Source organism: Chionomys nivalis, chromosome 3 (assembly GCF_950005125.1).
Source record: "Chionomys nivalis chromosome 3, mChiNiv1.1, whole genome shotgun sequence".
NCBI lineage: Eukaryota > Metazoa > Chordata > Mammalia > Rodentia > Cricetidae > Chionomys > Chionomys nivalis.
In genome coordinates, this window is record NC_080088.1 from 73,824,753 (window position 1) to 73,843,900 (window position 19,148).

General features: G+C 43.9%; 1 protein-coding gene across 3 annotated transcripts in view; it reads right to left on the reverse strand.

The window, feature by feature from the left end:
* Window positions 1-609: 609 nt before the first annotated feature.
* The window catches only part of Yeats2 (YEATS domain containing 2), a 92,096-nt gene continuing 73,557 nt past the window's right edge, over window positions 610-19,148 (reverse strand). For all 3 annotated transcript variants that reach the window (XM_057764274.1, XM_057764271.1, XM_057764272.1), the window contains 11 exons: window positions 16,645-16,822; window positions 15,510-15,638; window positions 14,230-14,328; window positions 9,935-10,037; window positions 8,756-8,829; window positions 8,213-8,292; window positions 7,037-7,238; window positions 5,237-5,463; window positions 4,619-4,693; window positions 3,414-3,487; window positions 610-2,241 (listed from right to left, as the gene is read on the reverse strand). In XM_057764274.1, coding sequence (XP_057620257.1) covers window positions 2,133-2,241; window positions 3,414-3,487; window positions 4,619-4,693; window positions 5,237-5,463; window positions 7,037-7,238; window positions 8,213-8,292; window positions 8,756-8,829; window positions 9,935-10,037; window positions 14,230-14,328; window positions 15,510-15,638; window positions 16,645-16,822 — 1,350 coding nt within the window. In that variant the 3' untranslated portion in view covers window positions 610-2,132. The remainder of the gene's footprint in view (window positions 2,242-3,413; window positions 3,488-4,618; window positions 4,694-5,236; window positions 5,464-7,036; window positions 7,239-8,212; window positions 8,293-8,755; window positions 8,830-9,934; window positions 10,038-14,229; window positions 14,329-15,509; window positions 15,639-16,644; window positions 16,823-19,148) is intronic.

Consider the following 19,148-nt stretch of genomic DNA (forward strand, 5'->3'; position numbering starts at 1 on the left):
AGACTCCAGGCTTCTGTTGGATGGAATATGCCACTCACCTGAGGCCCAGGGAGGGGCTGTCAGCACCCATCCTGACCTATGCCCCAGCTAACCTTAGTCTCTGGGGTTCTGCGTTTTCACTGGCTCTCTGTGAAGTTGCTTCCCAGCAGGCTACCTCTGTGGACTGTATTCCTGGCCTCCTTGTAGAAATTCCCTTCATACGCCACAGATTTCAGAGCCTTTAGTTTTGTAGTGTCTTCACCTTTCCGCAATTTTTTAAAAGCCACAATACCAGATGACAATAAAAGGACCGTCACAGGAGTGGCTTTCAGACCCCAGCACAGACCACCTTTAACTCAGCAGATAAACCAGTTTATTCGACTGTCTCTGTTTTTTTTTTGTGAAATTGAACCCATTTACGAATCTTCCTTAAATTGCTTGTATGAAATAATTATGTCCACGGTCAGCAAGCAAAGTGTCTTCTGTTTTGTATGTGACCTAAATGTCTGTGATCCTTTTATATTACATGGTTGCAGAACTTTTTTGAAGTAAGGAGATAGTAATTTAAATTCACAAAGACCCATACCATGGCCACATCCCAATGAGCCCTACAAGTATGGCGCTTCCAGCTCAGAAAACATCACAAATACTAAAAGTTTTATTGTAGACAAAATGATACACAATTATGTTACACATTATAATAGAAAAACACTTGAAACATTAACATACACAGAGACTCTTAAATCATTTTATATTTCTTTAGCAAAAAGCAAATTCTTTAGGTTTTCATCACAACAAATGAATCTGCTCTCATCTGAATAACCTACCATGTAGGTCTCCGTCCACTTCTAAAGAAATCTGTGTGTGGGCCTATCAATCTGCTGGGTGGTCTCCAGACCAAATTCTTAAGGCTTATATACCAACTATTCCGTTAAGCCATGCTCGTCCTACTCCTGCTGGAAAGATCCCTTCTGTACCTGTAGCTCTTAGTCATATTTTATCCAGCTACCTTCCCGCTGATTCCTGACTCACACACCAACCTACAGGACCTGGGAGAACAGATTTTCTGTTGCTGACCTAAGTGTCTTTGACTCTGACTCAGACCTTTTAAGTTTGCTTTGAGCAGAGTAAGAGAATGTTTCCAACTGAAACTAAGGTCTTTCCTTTGCCCCCACGAGAGTGAATAGGACTGGAGAGGCCCTAGTGTCTGCAGACTCTGTGCTGATATACCAACCTCCAATCTGCCCCTCACAGAGCGACTCTAGTACTGGCACACTGGCTTAGAGCAGTTCTTGCCCACGGTAAGGCACTCACAGGTGTTTCAACCCTTTTCATCTCAATAAGACTCTTTGGCAGAGAAGGACAGGACCCTAGGTCCACCAAGGGGACAATCCCAGGAAAGTTTGCCCTGAGGCTGCCTCCCCAGCCCCTAGACTCATGAGGCAGCAGGAAAAGCTTCTGCAGCCATCATGGATATGAGGACCAGTGCTCATATTACCACAGGCCAAGTGCCGGACTCTGTAGATGATGCTTACACCAACAGTGATAGTTTCCTGGGTTTCATGAGCACAGGCTTGATGCCTTCTGATCTCTGCTGGGATTCTCAACACTGTTTTGACACTGGCTGTCACAGAAGCACTGGCATCGGGGTTCCATGAGAAAGTCTCAGTCTGAAGCCGCCTTGGTCTCTGACTTTCCACATGGTATATTACCCCTTTAATAGCTGACTCACACTGGCCAAGAGTGCAGCCAAGGTAGGAGAAGGTACGTCCTTGCTGTTCTTCTTTAGAGTACCCTAGGCCAACGTCAGATTTATCTCCGCCTTCTGGAAAGCGGGCCCCATGTGAACCCAAGCACACAAAGAGGGAGCACCTTGTGTATACGCCTTGTCTCACATGATAAAGAAACACAAGCTGACAAAGCCGTGTCCATTCAGCTTCCCTCCAGAATTGGGAAACAACTCAGTCTTCAAAGGGCCGCACCTGGGACTCAATGCCCTTGTGATACACGCAGTTACACAGAAGGAATGCTATGGTAGCCATGGCATTCTAATGCACAGAAAACCACCTTTCCCCAAACACAAGCGTCACCACAGTCTTCATACTTCAGACACAGCTTCCCGTCCTGCTTTTCGGGGACCATCTTCACTGTATTCACTGATCCTCGTTCAGTCTCCCCATGTGTTTGTTTGTGAGAAAATCCAGAAAAGGAATGTTGCAAATGGCCTGGTGAATATTACTCACTGTGATTTCTTTGGGAACCCTAGTCCAAAAGACCCAAAAGTATAATTAGGTATAATGTGTCAAATGTATTCAATAATCATTTAGTCAGTTAATTCACTAAAAGGACCATTCTCATAGCAGGATGTGACGACAAAGGTCATGCTCTCTCCCACATTTTATGAATTCTTCTCCTTTCTGATCAAAGATATAACTCCAATTACAGTCCTACCCAGGGTTCAAATCTTACCACCGGTTACAGGAACAACAACTTCATGTTGGCTCAATGACTAGCCGACAGAGAAGAAACAGTAGAAGACAATGTTCCTAAGTCTTCTTCTAAATGTTTCTAAGTCTTCGCAGACTCGTTTGCTTCCAAACAGCATGAACATATGGGCTACCTCTCTCATCTTAGAAGACGGGAGGTGAGTCCTGGCTAGCCAAGTGTGAGGTTACAGGCTCTCATTCAAACTACCGAGGGTGCCACATCTCCAGTCAGGAACATGGAGAAAAAGCATGGCTCCTCCTAATTCACAAGCAAGGCAACAGAGAGCAGGCCTGAAAATGTTTATCCCCACTTAAAAAAAAAAAAAAAAAATCAAGACCTCTATGTTGTCTCTGCATTTCTGACCTAATATCCTCGGGTACTGCAATACCTGTCAGGATTCTATGATGGCCTTCAGTGGGACAGGAAGGAAGAGAGGACGTGGACTATTGCCCTTTTAAGGCCCGGGAGCTCTGCATTCCACTCAGAGACGAATGCATCAGAAAAGAAGTGGCAGTGAGCCCAAGGGTGCCCAGCCAGTGAGATGAGTCTAAATGTGGGGCCTGTGGTCTGGGACACTGCAGACGACTCCCTTTCGGAGCTTGGCTTTCCAGTTTCTGAGAGGAATAATGTGTCTGCAATGACAAAAACCTTAGGTAATATTTATCAAACTCGACCCTAAAGTCTCCCGTTGAGAGGTTCCTGTCTCTAATGGAAGAACCTGCTGCCTGCTCTAGCCTGTGACACTACAGACCTGGGTGTCTATGAAGTAACGGCTGGGAGGGTACAGCTAGGCTTTCTACAGAGGCTCTCTCAGAACCACAGGATGAACCCTCTGTCTGCTTCTAATGTCCCAAGCACAGCAACTCTATCTCCTCCTATATTTAAGACAGAACATCTTCAAGAGTAACTAAATTGCAAAGCCTGTGCTATCAGCTGTGAAACAGTACCTGTTGGGAGATGCCGTCTGGTATCCAACTGCCAGTGCCTGTCTCAGGATGTCACTTACCAGCTGCTCCGTGGCCTACAACAGAAGACTGGTATTGACAAAATAGTCACCCGCTTGCTAGTGGAAAGGGTGCAATCGACCTCATCTTTTACTGAAACCTTTGAAATAACTGTCAATTAAATATTACAAAGGTCTCAGGAAAAACTGAATTTTTGTTTAGAGGCCATGATGTAGAGAAATTATAAACTGGATGAAGTGGTTTTCATTAACCAGACATGGTTTTCTAGGGAAAAGTGTTGAGTGAGGGCTGCTACTGAAGCCTCCTTTTGCAGGGGATGCAGAATGGAGAAGAACTGGTGAGGTGAGGACCAGGCAGGCGAAGGAGCTGCTGCTGCTTTTCTAACCCTTTGCCCATGGACAAACAGTTGTGGCTGCTTCTCTGTTGTCAGACAGGGAAAACCTAAGGCTCTGGTTCCCCCCCCCCCCCCTCTAAAATGGTAAGAGCAAAGATACTTCTCATAATAGGATACTTCTTCTTAGTCATTTAAAAAAAAAATCTATTTTATGTATATAGTGCTTTATCTGCATATACAACTTTATGCCAGAAGAGGGCATGAGATCCCATTATAGATGGTTATGAGCAATCCCATGTGGTTGCTGGGAATTGAACTCAGGATCTCTGAAAGAGCAGCCAGTCCTCTTAACTTCTGAGACATCTCTCCAGTCGCTGGGATACTTCTTTTTTTTTTTTTTTTTTTTTTGGTTTTTCGAGACAGGGTTCTCTGTGGTTTTGGAGCCTGTCCTGGAACTAGCTCTTGTAGACCAGGCTGGTCTCGAACTCACAGAGATCCGCCTGCCTCTGCCTCCCAAGTGCTGGGATTAAAGGCGTGCGCCACCACCGCCCGGCTAAAGCTGGGATACTTCTTAATGAGAATACAAAACAGCACTAACAAAGCACTGACATCTGTTGGAGCTCGGGGACTCTGGGGAAGACCAGCTGCCTGGCAAGCATGAGGCCTGGGGTCCACCCTCAACACAACAACAAACCTCAGCTCTTAGAGGGACATGACTTCGTTTACTCAACAGAAAAGAAACTTAAAGCCTAAATATGACAAGGGACTTAAAAGCTGTCCTCTCTGCTCCCCTCGGGCCTAGAATCTAACCTGGTCAGCAGTTAAAGTCCCTCTGCTGGCAGCAGGCACCCACCTTTAAGATCATGTCCTCTACCACTGATGCGTACATGTTCCTGTGCAGTGCCACGGGCTGCAGGGTGATCCCAATCTGGAAGAGCGGAGGTAAGTCATGTGTTCCATCAATATTAGCAGACCTCTTCCTGAGCGAGCAGAAGGGCTCTCTAACCACTCGGGATAACATGGAATCATGTTTTCACCCCAAAGCTCTCATTGTGAAACACGATTGGAGTCTCTGAAGAACTCAAAATGGTGCAAACAATAGTTAAAAGCTGCTAGGTGCCATGGGTCGTGAGCTCTTTCCCAGGTAACAAGGGTGTGCCCTGCAACTGCAGCAAGCTGGGAGGAGACTTCCCTCCCCAGGAACTGCAATGTGATATACCTTGTGAAGGAGAAACGCTTCTCCTGAGGCAGAGGAGCAAAGAACCCAGGACAAAGCCCGTGTCTAGCCCTCGGCATTGCAGCCATGTTCAACACGAAACCTTTCCCCATGCACTTACAGCTCTCGCAGAAGGCTCCGATATGAGAAAGTTATGTGCAGGAGTCAATCACAATCACCCTAGCAGACTGGTGTTTGAGTCTGGACTCTGCACCTGGTCCATGATTGGACAGCTCCACAGCCTTAGTGTCCTACCTTCTGTGTAATGTCACCAACAAATCCCGAGCCTGGAGTCGGCGGTAGGTAGAATCTCATTTCTTCCTGCTTTTCTTCTTGCTCCTTTTTAATGTTCGTCTTCAACGGCTCTGAGAGGCTGAGGACATCCACTTCTTCCTCGTTCTCAGGCTCCCTTTTCTGAAACTGCTGCAGATCCTCCAGCTTCCGGCAGAGGTCGTCAGCAGTAGAGAAGGACGACAGGCACTCTAAAGAAGAGGAAGCAGTCTGGGCTCCGACTCTCTGAGGAGGGCAGAGGCTGCTGGCAGCCAATCTTGTCCAGTTCAACTTCTATAGCTCTCTCATGAGAACCAGAGCCTCATGAAGTAGACATGCAGACAGTCATCCTATTCTGAATGAACTCTATCTGCCAGTAAGGCCAAAAACAATACATAATTCACCACACTGAAAAGAAGGCCACTGCCCTACTTCCTGAATCAATAAATTAATTTTCTTCATTTATTAAAATCTGGAAAACATAGAAATGTGCAGTGAAGAACATAAAGTCATTCCTATTCAGGCTGGGGACGTGGCTCAGTTGGTTAGAGCACCGGCCTGGCATGTAGGAGGTCTTGGGATTAGGAAGTCCCAAGTCTGATTACCAGTACTGCACTGAGTGTGGTGGCACATGCTATAAATCCACAGCTTGGGGAGGTAGAGGCAGGAGGATCAGAAGTACAAATTCATCTTAGCTACACAGTGAGTTCAGGGCCAGCCTGGACTATCTGAGAATTCTGGCTTAAATCATCCCTGTCTCCCTGCTCTGAGGGAAGTGCTGTTGACAGGGTAATGTGCACAGCCTTCAATAGGCTGTGTACCAGGAGTATCAGGACAATAAAGTCAGGTACATACTCCTTTACAACAGAGGATGTGAGGTCCAGGCCAGGTACAAGGTGGGCTTTTATGAGCAACACAATGGTGGTGGCTCACCAGCTCCTGGCTCCCTGTTTTACTGACTCAAGTGTTGGTGACGTGCCATGAAACTTGGGTTATCATGTGGTCTCTGCTCACCAAGGCCACAGACCTAGAAGCTGACAGACTCTGAGCACAGACACTACATGCCACAGCAGATGAGACAAACAACCATTGAGCATCAGGCTCCCAGGAAGTTTTCTGCAGAGAGTAAAACTTACCTAGATGGGGTAGGGACCTACCCACTTGTCTCCAGGTTCCCTCAGATGGATAGGGGACTTGGCTGAACTTATTCTTTAAGGCACAATCAGATGCTGCTCTGATCCTAATGTTATCCTTCAGCAGTTGTCTGTTCCTTTACTATATACAGTTTATATACATGTGTATCACATAACATATACACCATATATATGCATATATACTGATACAAACTGTAGCAGTATATATATTGTTTCTTTCCTACAACTGTTGATTATTCTCACGTACCTCCAATACCCTCCCCCGGGGTTCAAAAACACCCAAGATACTGGCCTTTCTTCATGGGAAAAGGCAGACTTGCCTTTTGGGGGTTCCCTAAGGTCACAAAGAAAGGGAAGTCGCTTCTATCTGAGGGAGAGTGTAAGTTAGGAATCTTTAGAGTAATGCTGAGGAGGAGACTCATGGGAGCAGTGCATGCCTACCAGATGGCATGAAGTAAACATTCCTGGCTGGAAATGCTTAAAACACTTGGGTATAAACATTTCTGAAGGGCCATGTTATCTGGGGTGTCACGGTAAGAAAAACGGTCTTGTCATCTAAAGCAGCTTCCCTGCACCCCTAACTGAAGGGAGGCAAGCACACTTAACACTGAAGCAGCCTACTAAGGCCTACCTGGCTCACTGTCAATTTGGGTCAGCACATCTTCAATGGAGTCCCCATCATGGCGCAGGCTCTCAGGGTCTGGTGGGGTGTAACCGTGGCAGCGGCACCAGTGAGCAATGTGCTTGGTTTTTAGGGGTGTCAGGTGGTGGAATCTTGGATTCTTCTCCAGTATCTCTTGTAACACTTTTCGTACTGTCATTGCTCTTTGCCACTTAAAAAGATTTTGAACCAAAATTAAATCATTAAATTTTAAAATCAATTGCTAGTCACGAAAATAAACCAAGCAATTAAAAAGTCAGATTCTATCATTCTATACCAACAAACGGAGAACATACAGAAGAGCTTCTCTGCGGACCAGTAAGATGCTCAGGAAAGATGCCCGCCAAGTCGGGTGAGCCCACCTTGGTCCCCGGAACCCGAACGGCAGAAGACAACTGACCCCACCTATCCCGTAGCCTTCAGCAGTGTGCGTGCAAACGCACACACACAATGAAACTTAAATGCAATACAAAGAATCTCCACTGGTCTAATGTTTACAAAATAAAAGATAAGCTCCTCGGTTTCTATTTACAACTTTTTATTGGGTCATGAGCTAACTTTTTATTCTCTCCAGACAACCACACTGACGCTACTTTCGCATATGCTGTCCTGTCTTTTCTCATGATTCAACTGCATCTGGCAACACTGTTGTAAGTACTCCATAAAAATCTGGATTTATTATTATTTTGAAATTTACAAGCTTAAAAAATTTAATTTTATGTGCACGTGTGTGCCACTTGCATGCCTAATGTCTGAAGTCTAGAGAAGGATACTGATCTCTTGGAAATGGGGTTATAGACCACTGTGAGCTGCCATGATGATGCTGGAAATGAACCCAAGTCCCCTGTGAGAGCAGCCATCTTGCTGCTGAACCATCTCTCCAACCCCAGAATATATACATTTCTCAAAGAAAGCATCAGATACTTCCTCTGGTGCAGGAAGGAGAGTAGGCCTTTTCAAAGCTCTCTGAGATCCAGAGAATGACATCTGTGATTGAAAAATATATCCATCACCAAGTACCTTAAAGAAATAGATTGCAAATTTGTCTCATTTTTCCTTACAGGTAGAGCACATACAGATGTTGACCCCGCTTTGCTGCCTGGCTTTCGGTGGTGGGCTGAAAATCCAGGCGGCAAACAGCCTTACCTCAGCAGCTCTCCGTTTCCCAATGTTCCAGCCATAATACTGCTCCATGGACTTGGCAGAAAAACAGCTGGCATCTTCACCTAGAAGAAAGATTGTTGTGGTTTAGACAGATTTTGTTTATTGGAGATTGTTGTGAAATATTAGTTGAAGATAATTACATTTGTTTATGCTATGGATGATGCAAAGATGTGTTACATTCTTTTATGTTGCATTTATTTAACTCCAGGAAGCTGTGTTACTCTGCGCCTAAAACACCTGATCGGTCTAAGGGAGGGGTTAGGGTAAAGTAGCTGAGAAGTGAGGCATCTGCTTAGCATGCACAGGGCTCTTGGTTTCTTGGTTACAAGTTTAAAAAAATTAATTTTATGTGCATGTGTGTGCCACTTGCATGCCTAATGTCTGCACCCAAGTCTAACCAGATGTGACCAAGATCCTGTGACTCCCAGACCCCTGCAAGTGGCTGGCTAAGTCACAATCACTGCATCATTCCAAGTACTTTACAGTTTAACAAAATGTACGTGCAGGTTGAGACAACTCTCTTACCTTTTGCAGTAATTAACGGAATCTTCTTGACTACTGCTGTCAAGAGCTGCTGGATAGTCTCCAAATGGTCTACCCTGAGAAGTGTAAACAATGACACTAAATTGTATAGGCTTGTCGAACACACACACACACACACACCCCGACTGTTCCCTCTGCTAATAAAAAGCTTCCTTTCCTTTCTTTGTTTTTAAAGACAGGTTCTCATGTAGCCCTGGCTGGCCTCAAATTTGCAGATGATCTTGAGTATCTGATCTTCCTATCTCTGCACCCCAACCCTGCCCAATGTTAGAATTATGGGTGTGAACCACCATGTAAGGTTCTAGGTCTTCTTTATAAAACATTTTATACTTAAAAAGAAATGTTAAGAACAAACAGATTTTGACAAATTATAAAACCATCTCAGACATTTTATCTACATTTGAAAATTAGAGTAAGAATCTCTGCAAGGTGACTACACATTTGCCTTAGTGTTATTGATTTGATGTCTCCATCTGTCATGTTAAGAGACACAATGTTTCTATTGTTTCTAGAAGCTCCTGGCAACTCAAAGGGAGGTTCCTAATTTGGAAACCAGAAATCTAATGAAGAGGTTTTTTAGAGGAAGCAAGATGACATGGCTAGCAGAGGCAGCTGTGAAGCACAGGCAGGGTTTGTGAATACCCAGGAACAAGATGCTACACGGGGTGATTACATTTGGGTATGCTATTCCCATTCAACAGAGGCTGTACATCAGCAAGCTCAAGGGAGTGCTGGGGCTTCCATGATTACTGGTCAAGTGCTACCCCTAAGATATACCACTGGCTAAAATAAACTCTTTGGAGGCTGGAAAGATGGCTCTGTGGTTAATTAAGAGCACTGATTGTTTTTCCCCAGGACCCACATTCAATTCCCAGTATTGACAGGGTGGTTCACAACTATCTGAAATTCTAGTCCCAGGGGATCTGACACTTTCTTCTGGCCTCCTTGGATACCAGGTACACAAGAAGTGTACAGACATACAACCATACAAAATACCCATACACATAAAAAATAAACTCTTCAGCCCTGAAAGACAATGCCCCTACCCCCAGAGGACTAACTCTCTACGTCCACACACACTCAGCTATCACAATGATTTTGAAAAAGCGTCACAGAGACACCAAAAGCAGAACCCCCCTTAGAAGAAACTAGAACACTTACTTAATGACGTAGGTGCCCAGTTCAGAGCTCTCTTCAGCTTTCACTGCTGTCTGGCCCTCCTGGGAGAGGCAGTTTGGCCCAGGGGTTTCTGGTTCAGTCTTCACTACAAAGGAAGATCAACAAAAAGAACTGCCAGGAGCTAATTGTGCCAGCAAAACAACTGTACTCAACTGAGGGCACTGCCAGCTAAGGTGTGTGGACATAACAAGAGACGCAGATGGCTCCTGTTCTGAGTCTCAGCAAAGACAATTGTAAGCTTAGGTCTCAGGGTAGCCAACTATATTCCACACCACACTGCTCTGTACCGGTAGCTCTCAGCTCCGCCCCAGGACTGAGATTAGCACACGATACGTCTACTCTGGTGTCATCTTTCCAGCCAAGCTTACCGACCTGAGGTCTTACTCTAGTACTCAGAGACACAGGACAGAGAGTGAAAGGCAGATCTGTTGTGCATGGCAATTTTCAAGGTGATTTTATCTGGCTTTCAATACCATAGGCCAAGAATCCTCAATCTGAACTGAAGTACTTCAACAATCACAGTTTCTCAAATGCCAACATGCAACTGCACAGGTAAAACTGTTCATGTATTCAAAATTATTTCTATTATACTGTTTTAGGTATTTTGAGACAGGGTCTTATCAGCCAGGTTGGCCTCGAGTTTCCTCTGTGGTCCAGCTGGCCTGAAACTCACAGAACGCCTCCCAAGTACTGGAATTACAGATGTGAGCCACTATACCTGGCTACCATGTATATACAATTAGTTAAAAATGTATGAAATTATCTTCAGGTTACATGTCTAAGGTGCACATAAAGCATAAATTCTTTATATTTGAGTTTCATTCCCAAAATATTTTATTTCATACATACTTATTTACATGTATGTTTATATATTTATGTAAATGCTGAAAAATTGAAAAACACTTCTGTCCTGACAGATGTATTAACTCTAATGATATAAACATTAATGTCTCAGGAGATATGCCTTTCTTTCCTTAGAGTTTTCTTTTTTTTTTTTTTTTAATATTTATTTATTATGTATACCTGCAGGCCAGAAGAGGGCACCAGACCTCATTACAGATGGTTGTGAGCCACCATGTGGTTGCCGGAAATTGAACTCAGGACCTTTGGAAGAGCAGGCAATGCTCTTAACCTCTGAGCCATCTCTCCAGCCCCTGGAACTAGCTCTTGTAGATCAGGCTGGCCTCGAACTCACAGAGACTTGCCTGCCTCTGCTTCCCGAGTGCTGGGATTAAAGGCCTGAGCCTTTAATCTCTGTAACCAAGGCCAGCCTGGTCTACAGAGTGAGTTCCAGGATAGTCAGGGCTATTCCACAGACAAACCTTGTCTTGAACCCCACCCCCAAAAGAACAGTCCTTTGAATTTGGCTTTTAACAAATTAAAAATATTGAGTATTTTGCCTGCATGCATGTGTATCACACGCATGTACCCGCAGAGACCAGCAGAGGGCACTGGATCCCCTGGTCCTGGAGTTTTACAGAGACAGCTGTTAAAGTGCCATGTAAGTGCTGAGACTTGAACCTAAGGCCTCTGAAAGAATAGCATGTTCTCTTACTACTGAACCATCGCTCCAACTTCACAGATTCGTCATTTGAATAATTAGAGAAATACATAACTACAGCTTTTAGAATCTTCTTATTTTATTTTTTTTTTATTTTTATTTTTTTCGAGACAGGGTTTCTCCGTAGCTTTTTTGGTTCCTGTCCTGGAACTAGCTCTTGTAGACCAGGCTGGCCTCAAACTCACAGAGATCCGCCTGCCTCTGCCTCCCGAGTGCTGGGATTAAAGGCATGTGCCACCACCACCCAGCTGAATCTTTTTATTTTTGAATGAAGGCATCATGCACCCCAGGCTGGCCTTAAACTTGCTAAATAGCTGAGGAAGATCCTGAACCCCTGGCTTTATTTATTATTTATGCATTCATTCACTTGTATCTTATTACATGGATATTTTGCCTGTTCATTTACTTATTTGGATTTTATGTGCATGGATATTTTGCTTGTGAGTAGTCTGTGCAGTCATGTGTAAGTTCCTGAGAGGCCAGAAGAAGGCACTGGATCCTCTAGAACTGGAGTTTCAGGCAGTTGTGAGCTGCCATGTGGGCGTGGGGAACTGAACCTGGGTCCTCTGGAAGAACAAGCCCTCTTAAGCACTGAGCATCTCACTGGCCCCATGGTTTTTCTGCTTCTACCTCATAAATGTTGGGATTACTGGTGTGTGCCACCACACTTGATAACCAATCAAAACATTTTTAGGTTAGGGAAACTGTTGTACAACAGAAATGAAAATGTGTTCTTTAAGATTTATTACCAAACAAACAAACAAACCAATAATTTATTGCTAGCTGGAAGACACCAAATGTTCTCAATGAAGAAAACAAAAATTACAATATATGCCTTCAATGTAAAACCACTGCTAGGCGGTTTACACAAATATGAACAAACCTAAAAAGCAATGAACAAAATCAAGCACAAAAAAAGTGTATGCTTTCATTTTCTCAATCTCAAAATAGAAATAATCTATGATGACAGAAGTTACAATATTGGTTGGCTACAGAGGCTGGAAACTGGATAAGGGTTAAAAAAAAGGGGGGGGGCGGGCGGTGGTGTGCGCCTTTAATCCCAGTACTTGGGAGGCAGAGACAGGCGGATCTTTGTGAGTTTGAGGCCCGCCTGGTCTACAAGAGCTAGTTCCAGGACAGGCTCCAAAGCTACAGAGAAATCCTTTCTCAAAACAAAACAACAACAACAACAACAAAAAAACCACAGAAATTTTCTTATCTTGGATGGTACATCAAGTGGTTATGTTTATTATCTCTTTACCTCACTGCATGTTTTACTTTGCTTAAAATCAAAATAGAGGGCTGGTGAAGTGGCTCAGTGGGCAAAGGTGCTTGCTGCCAAGTTCAGCCCCTGGGATTCACATGGTGGAAGCACAGAAATGACCCCCTACAAGCTGTCCTATAGTGTGTGTATGCCAGTATGCACACATGCAATTAATGTAATAAAAAACAAAACCAAAAGATGCTCTGCCCTAGTCCGAGATTAAATGAATCAGTCTGGTGCAGAGTGGTATCAATGCTTTCACAGCTATATTTTGCTCAAAGGCAGACAAATGCTTCCCTACGCAGGATAATCCATAAACACTGGAGGCTTTATATGGTCTCTACAGGAACCAAACCCAGACCAATAAAGATTTACTAACAAAACCATAACTAGGTCCCTGTCAGTTATACTCTTCTTTGAAGAGGCATTTAGCAAATTACAAATTCACCTCCCAAGACAATGGGAACCAGAACGCCTGAGAGGCAGTCCAGCACAAATTTCAGCTTCCCTGTTTGCTGTATTTGGGAAGTGTATACAGCTCCAAACCCAGTCTCTAGGGTGTGACAGGTATGCTGAAGGACTACCATAAGAATTAGTGTCAGAATTACATACACACAGCAGGAGGTACTGGGGCCTGAGCATATGGAGTCTGTCACTGCTAGAGTTGCTACAGATAAAGGCTTGCTCTGATCCACTGTACTCCACCTTCTAGCCATCTATTCTTACTGCCAGGAATGTTCTGCTGGTGCAGTCTGCTCCCCACTACAGCTCCTTCCTCACAACTATGTTGCCCCAAACTGGTCAATTTCCATAAATAAGCCCTTCAAGTCTTGTCTCTCCTGTTCCCTTAATCCATAACCCTTGACAGCTATACAGATGAAGGGCTCTCTATTCTTTAAAAAAAAAAAAAAAAAAAGTCTGGTTTATAAATGCCCATGAAAGTCTGTCCCCAGTAGGGTGGTGGTGGTGGTACATGCCTTTAGTCCCAGCACTCGAGAGGCAGAAGCAGGCCTATCTCTGTGAGTTTGAGGACAGCCTGACCTACACAGTGAGTTCCATAATAGTCTGGGTGATACAGAGAAACCTGTCTCAAAAACCCAACTGACCAAACAAACAAAACAACAAAAGCCCCACAAAGTCCTGTCCCCAGGAGCTCTGACCAGACATTCTGAACTGCAGTACGTTAGTAATCGCTGTCCAGATCACTTGTCCTGCACTTACCAAGCAGTTTGCTATTTGTGCAACTTGTCTCAACCCAGTTAAAACTGGAGGGCAAAATGATGCCTGATGCCCCTCAACGTCTAATTCCCTTAGTCTATGACATTAAGTATTTATTTATTTGTCATATAGCTGTCAAGTGGCTAACTGACAGATGCTGGAATTTCAAACATTAAGACTACAGGAAGTCCTGTATGCAATTTGGGGACAAAGACTCTGTGAAGTACTACATACCTTTTGCAATAGCTACTGGAGCAGAGAGAGGGGCAGCTGGATTTGGGACACCAATAGGCAGGACGGTAGGCAATTTGCTGGTGGAAAATGACTGAACCACTAAGGCAGAAAGAAAGGAGACAAAATAGTGACAGAAGTTAGTATTTATTCTTCAACAATTTTACACATGCATAATTATTCCGGCCACACTCATTCCACCTTCTCCTATCCCTTTACATCCCCTTTTACCAGCTCCTCTTTCTTCCAACAAGCCCCTCACACTATGGTCTTTTTGTTTTGAGACTTAGTTTAACCAGCAAGCACTGCACACAGACATTGGTATGGCGCTATCTACTGGAGCACCGGCAACTTGCCATTGGTTGAACCACTGAAGACACAACTCCCCCTCTCAGTAGCCATCTGCTGCCAATAGGTGCCCCCAGTGCAGGGTTTGGGCTTGTGAGGCACTCACCCATCCATGACTGAGCACTGACAGAGCCAGTCCCGTCTAGGCAACCACAGCGGCTGCAAGGTCTTGAGTGCAATGGCCATGGTGTGTCAGAGTGTCATGGCCCTACTCCCCAACCTGGGGCTCTTACATTCTTTCTACTCCATCTTCCTTGAGAGACAATTCACTTTATTTGCTGGTGGCAGGGTAACTGAGCTACACTATGGTCATGGGGGCATGTCAGAAAACTAAGAAAATAAAAACCAAATAAACTCAACTCTCACACATGCTCAAAGTGTTCCTTTTTCACTTATCTTTACAAATTGGTAGCTAGGGCCAGCAAGATGGCTCAGGTGATGTGGGATGACCCTCTGTATGCTGGGAATATGTTTTATTATTACTGGTTAATAAAGAAGCTACTGTGGCCTACAGCAGGGCAGAATACAGCAAGGTGGGAAATCCAAGAAGAGATAGAAGAGGAAAGAAGGTGGAGTCATGGAGATGCCAGGACCTTACCGGTAAGTCACACCTTCGTGACAATGTACATATTAATAGAAACGGGTTAATATAAGATGTAAGAGCTAGGTAGGAATATGCCTAAGCCATTGGGCAAGCAGTGCTGTAATTAATATAGCTTCTGTGTGATTATTTGGGTCTGGGTGGCTGGGAAACAAAGACTCTTCGTCTACACTCAGGGGGCATAGACGGTTGCCACCAGGCATCATAATAGCCTGGGTGCGTGTGCGCGTGCACACACCCCCACACACACTATAAATGAAAAGCTAAGAGGCATCAGCACCTGACAGAAGAGTCCCCCGAGTTGGAACTGTGTGAGGACAAGGGTGGGACGCACCTTTATTCACAGGCATCAGGACAGTCTGCACGCCACCGGAGGTGTTGATGCTTAGTGGCTTGAGTTGACTGGGAATTGTCAGGACAGCCTGTTGGGGATTGGACTGACCAGAATGAATCTTCAACAATCCTACAGTAGTTGGGAAGACAAGGCCAAGTAAAGGTCAGACACTTCCTTCACGCTTCTGCCCTCTCTGCCACTCTTAGTTTCTCCCACAAGGAGTTCCTAGGACAATCACCCTTTAAAAATAAAAAGTCGGGTACAGGAGGCAATGGATAATGAAGATTTTACAATGAAACTCTGATATAATAATTTTTCAAGTATCCTTGCCCTAAAATAAATTAAAAAAAAAAAAACGAAAAATAGGACAGAAAATTCTGCAAACACATAAAACAGAACAGAGGAAATTCTGCAAATCTAACAGAAAGGTGCAGAGCGAGGCAAAGGGCCACTCTGCAAACAGCAACTACTGCTGAGACAGGTCCCGGAGACAACAATGATCTGGTCACTTTGTAGTTTTCAAATTCCTATTTTCATGAAAACATTGTATAATAAGCGTTGAAAAGCAAAAAGAGGACAAAGTTTCTGACCAAATACTCCAACGCTGTCCTCATCCAGTGCCTGCTGTCATTGCTTGATTAATTACCTCAACAATTTGTTTTTCATTATTTCAGCGTTTATATAAATAGAGAGAATGTGTGCACTGCAGGCTTGGCTTCTTGGGCCAAAGCTAGGGAGAAAAGTCTGTTTTTGAGCCAGGACTCGGAGTGTAGGAAAAAAGAAAAGGAAGTGCCTCAAAAAGGCTTGTCTCAGTAATGGGAATGGTGGCACACACCTTTAATCCCACCTATCAGGAAACAGAGGCAAGAGGATTTCTTTTGAGTTTGGGCCAACCTGGTCTACATAACGAGTTCCAAGACAGCCAGGGCTACACAGTAAGGGGCACCTGCTGCCAAGCCTGATGACCTGAGAAGCAACTCCTTCAAGCTGCCCACTCACTCTCTCACCCCCTCACACTAAATGTAGCTATTTGGAAAATATTTCTAGATTTAATAATATTTAATAGAAAATATGAATACTTTCTATACACACTGTGGTCTAGTGAAAGAAAGAGAAGGAACATCATGGTACTTACCTGACACTGTGGCTTTCCCAGGGATGGAGCTTGGTGTGGATACCAGGGATGCTGCACTGACAGAGGGAGCTGTGCCTTTGCAAGTGCCCATGGTGGCCTGGCTCACACACACTTGAGGCTGCCCAGGAGTTTTGATTATAGAACCGACAGAGGATGACACAGGGGCTGATGCTTCAGGCTGTTCAGTCACGGAGACAAAAGAGGAATGAGCAGTATAACTTACACAGCGCAGTGGCTCACATACGGCACACTAACAAACAGCAGCTCTCAGTTATCATTATTATTTTAAAAATGCCTGCTTACATATGCAGGCGCGTGCACCGCAGCACTCATGTGAAGGTACGAGAGGGCAACTTGTAGGGGTCAGTTCTCTCCTCCCACCACGTGGGTCCTGAGAATTAAATTCAGGTTGCCAGCAGACACCTTTATAAACTAAACCACCCCTCCTAGCCCATGTTTTTTAAAAAATAGTTCCTTTAAAATTTTTTTTAAGATTTAGTTTTATTTGTGTGTACATGTGTGTTATGTTTGTTCAGGTGCCTGTCTGCAGAATCCAAGAGAAGGCATCAGATCCCTTAGAGCTAGAGTTACAGGAGGCTGTGAGCCACCTTACATAGGTGAAGGAAACTGAACTCAGGTCACCTGGAAGAGCAGCAAGTGTTCTCAACTGCTGAGCCATCTCTTCAAGCCATAAAATGATGATTTCTCGGGGCTGGGGATGTAGATCACCAGGTAGAATACTTTTACCTATTGTGCATAAAACCCTGGTTTTGATTGCTCCCATGACATAAATTGGGCGTGGCACATACCTGTAATCTCACTCACAGGTGAAAAGGATGGTTTCTCTAATTTAGTAGTTCCTGTATTTTTACATTTCACAGACCAGGAAAGTTATTTTTTCAGTTATTAAAGAAAAAAAGGTCCACTAGATAGATAAGATATACTTTTTTTAAATTAAAAAATTATTATTAGTGTGTGTGCGTGTGTGAGAGAGAGAGTCTGAACATGTGGAGAACATTACCTCGGGATCCAACTCAGGCTTCCAGCCTTGCTAACCCACACGCTTTACCTGCTGAGCCATATAGCCAGCCTTATGTAACTTTATAAAAAGCCATTCAATACCAAAAGAGAGAACATATTTTCAGAATGTATAAATGGAATAAAATGACCTTTATTAAAACAACTGAGAGGAAAGGTAACAGTACCATGAAGACTTGAAAGGGACATCACTGCAGAAAGCTTCGACCAGAACAACTGTACGCTGCAGGACCCTCAAGAGTCACAGCAGACAAAATACTTGGATCAGAGAGCATGTAGAAAGAAAGCAGCATGGGTGAAAATGCCCTACAAAGGCTGCAAGGCACAGCAGCACGACCGTGATCAGGCACAAGAGGTGGTCACAGGCTTGAGAAATAGTTTAAAGGGAAAAACAAATTTCTCCAACAAATGATGTTAGGTCAGCTAGGTATTTATACAGACGGAACGAAGCTTGGTTCTAAAATCTGACACCACAAACTAGAGCCAACTCAAGATGGACCAAATTAAAAGAGAAGGACCACGGATTAGCCACAGCTTCTTAGACATGGCATCAAATAAGCAATGAAAGCAAACCAAGTAAACAGAACTTCATCCAAATAAGTGCTGTCTGTGGTTCAGAGGATGCTACCAAGAGAGAGTGGGCTGCTGAGATGGCTGGGTGGGTAAAGGTGCTTGCCACACAAGTCTGCTGACTTGAGTTCAATTCCAAGAACCCGAAGTGGAAGCAGAGAATCAATCTGTATACAGCAGAATGCACTCACCTACACATTACACATAAAGGATTTAGAAAGTGGAACACATCTACTTTGTCAGTTCCTCAAAATATTAGGAGGTACTATAAGAGCCAGCTATTCCACTCCTACCTCTGTAAATAAGAAAAATGAAATGTGTGCATACATGTTTCTAGAAGCATTCCTAACAGTAAAAAAGTAGGAAACACAGATGTTCCATTAAGTGGTAGACAAAAACAAAAAAAAAAACCCCAACTAGATATCCATAAATCTAAGTATTATTCATATACAGAAAAAATAGAAGATTGATAAATGTTAGAATGTAGATAAACCTTGAAAATGTTATGTAAATGCCTGTAACTCCATGAGGCAGAGGCAAGGGCCAGCCTGAGCTACTGTCAAAACAAGACAAAAAACACTAATTAGAACTAGGAAGACATAAAAGGCCATGTGTGTAGCTGCATTTATAAAATTATAAAATTCTTCAAACAGGAAAATCCATTTAGAAAGATCTGAGCAGTTAAGATGGCTCATGAGTAACAGTTGGAGTTTAATGTCAAGATCCCACAGTGAAGGGAAAGAACAGACTCCTCCAAGTTGCTTCTGATCCCTAACATCCTCCCCACCTCCCAACCCTTACCCACAAACACACACCTAAAGTAAAAACAAAAACACAGAAAAGGAAGCTTGGTGTTTTGCATAGGGCTGGAGGGAAAGGGGACTGGTATGAGATAG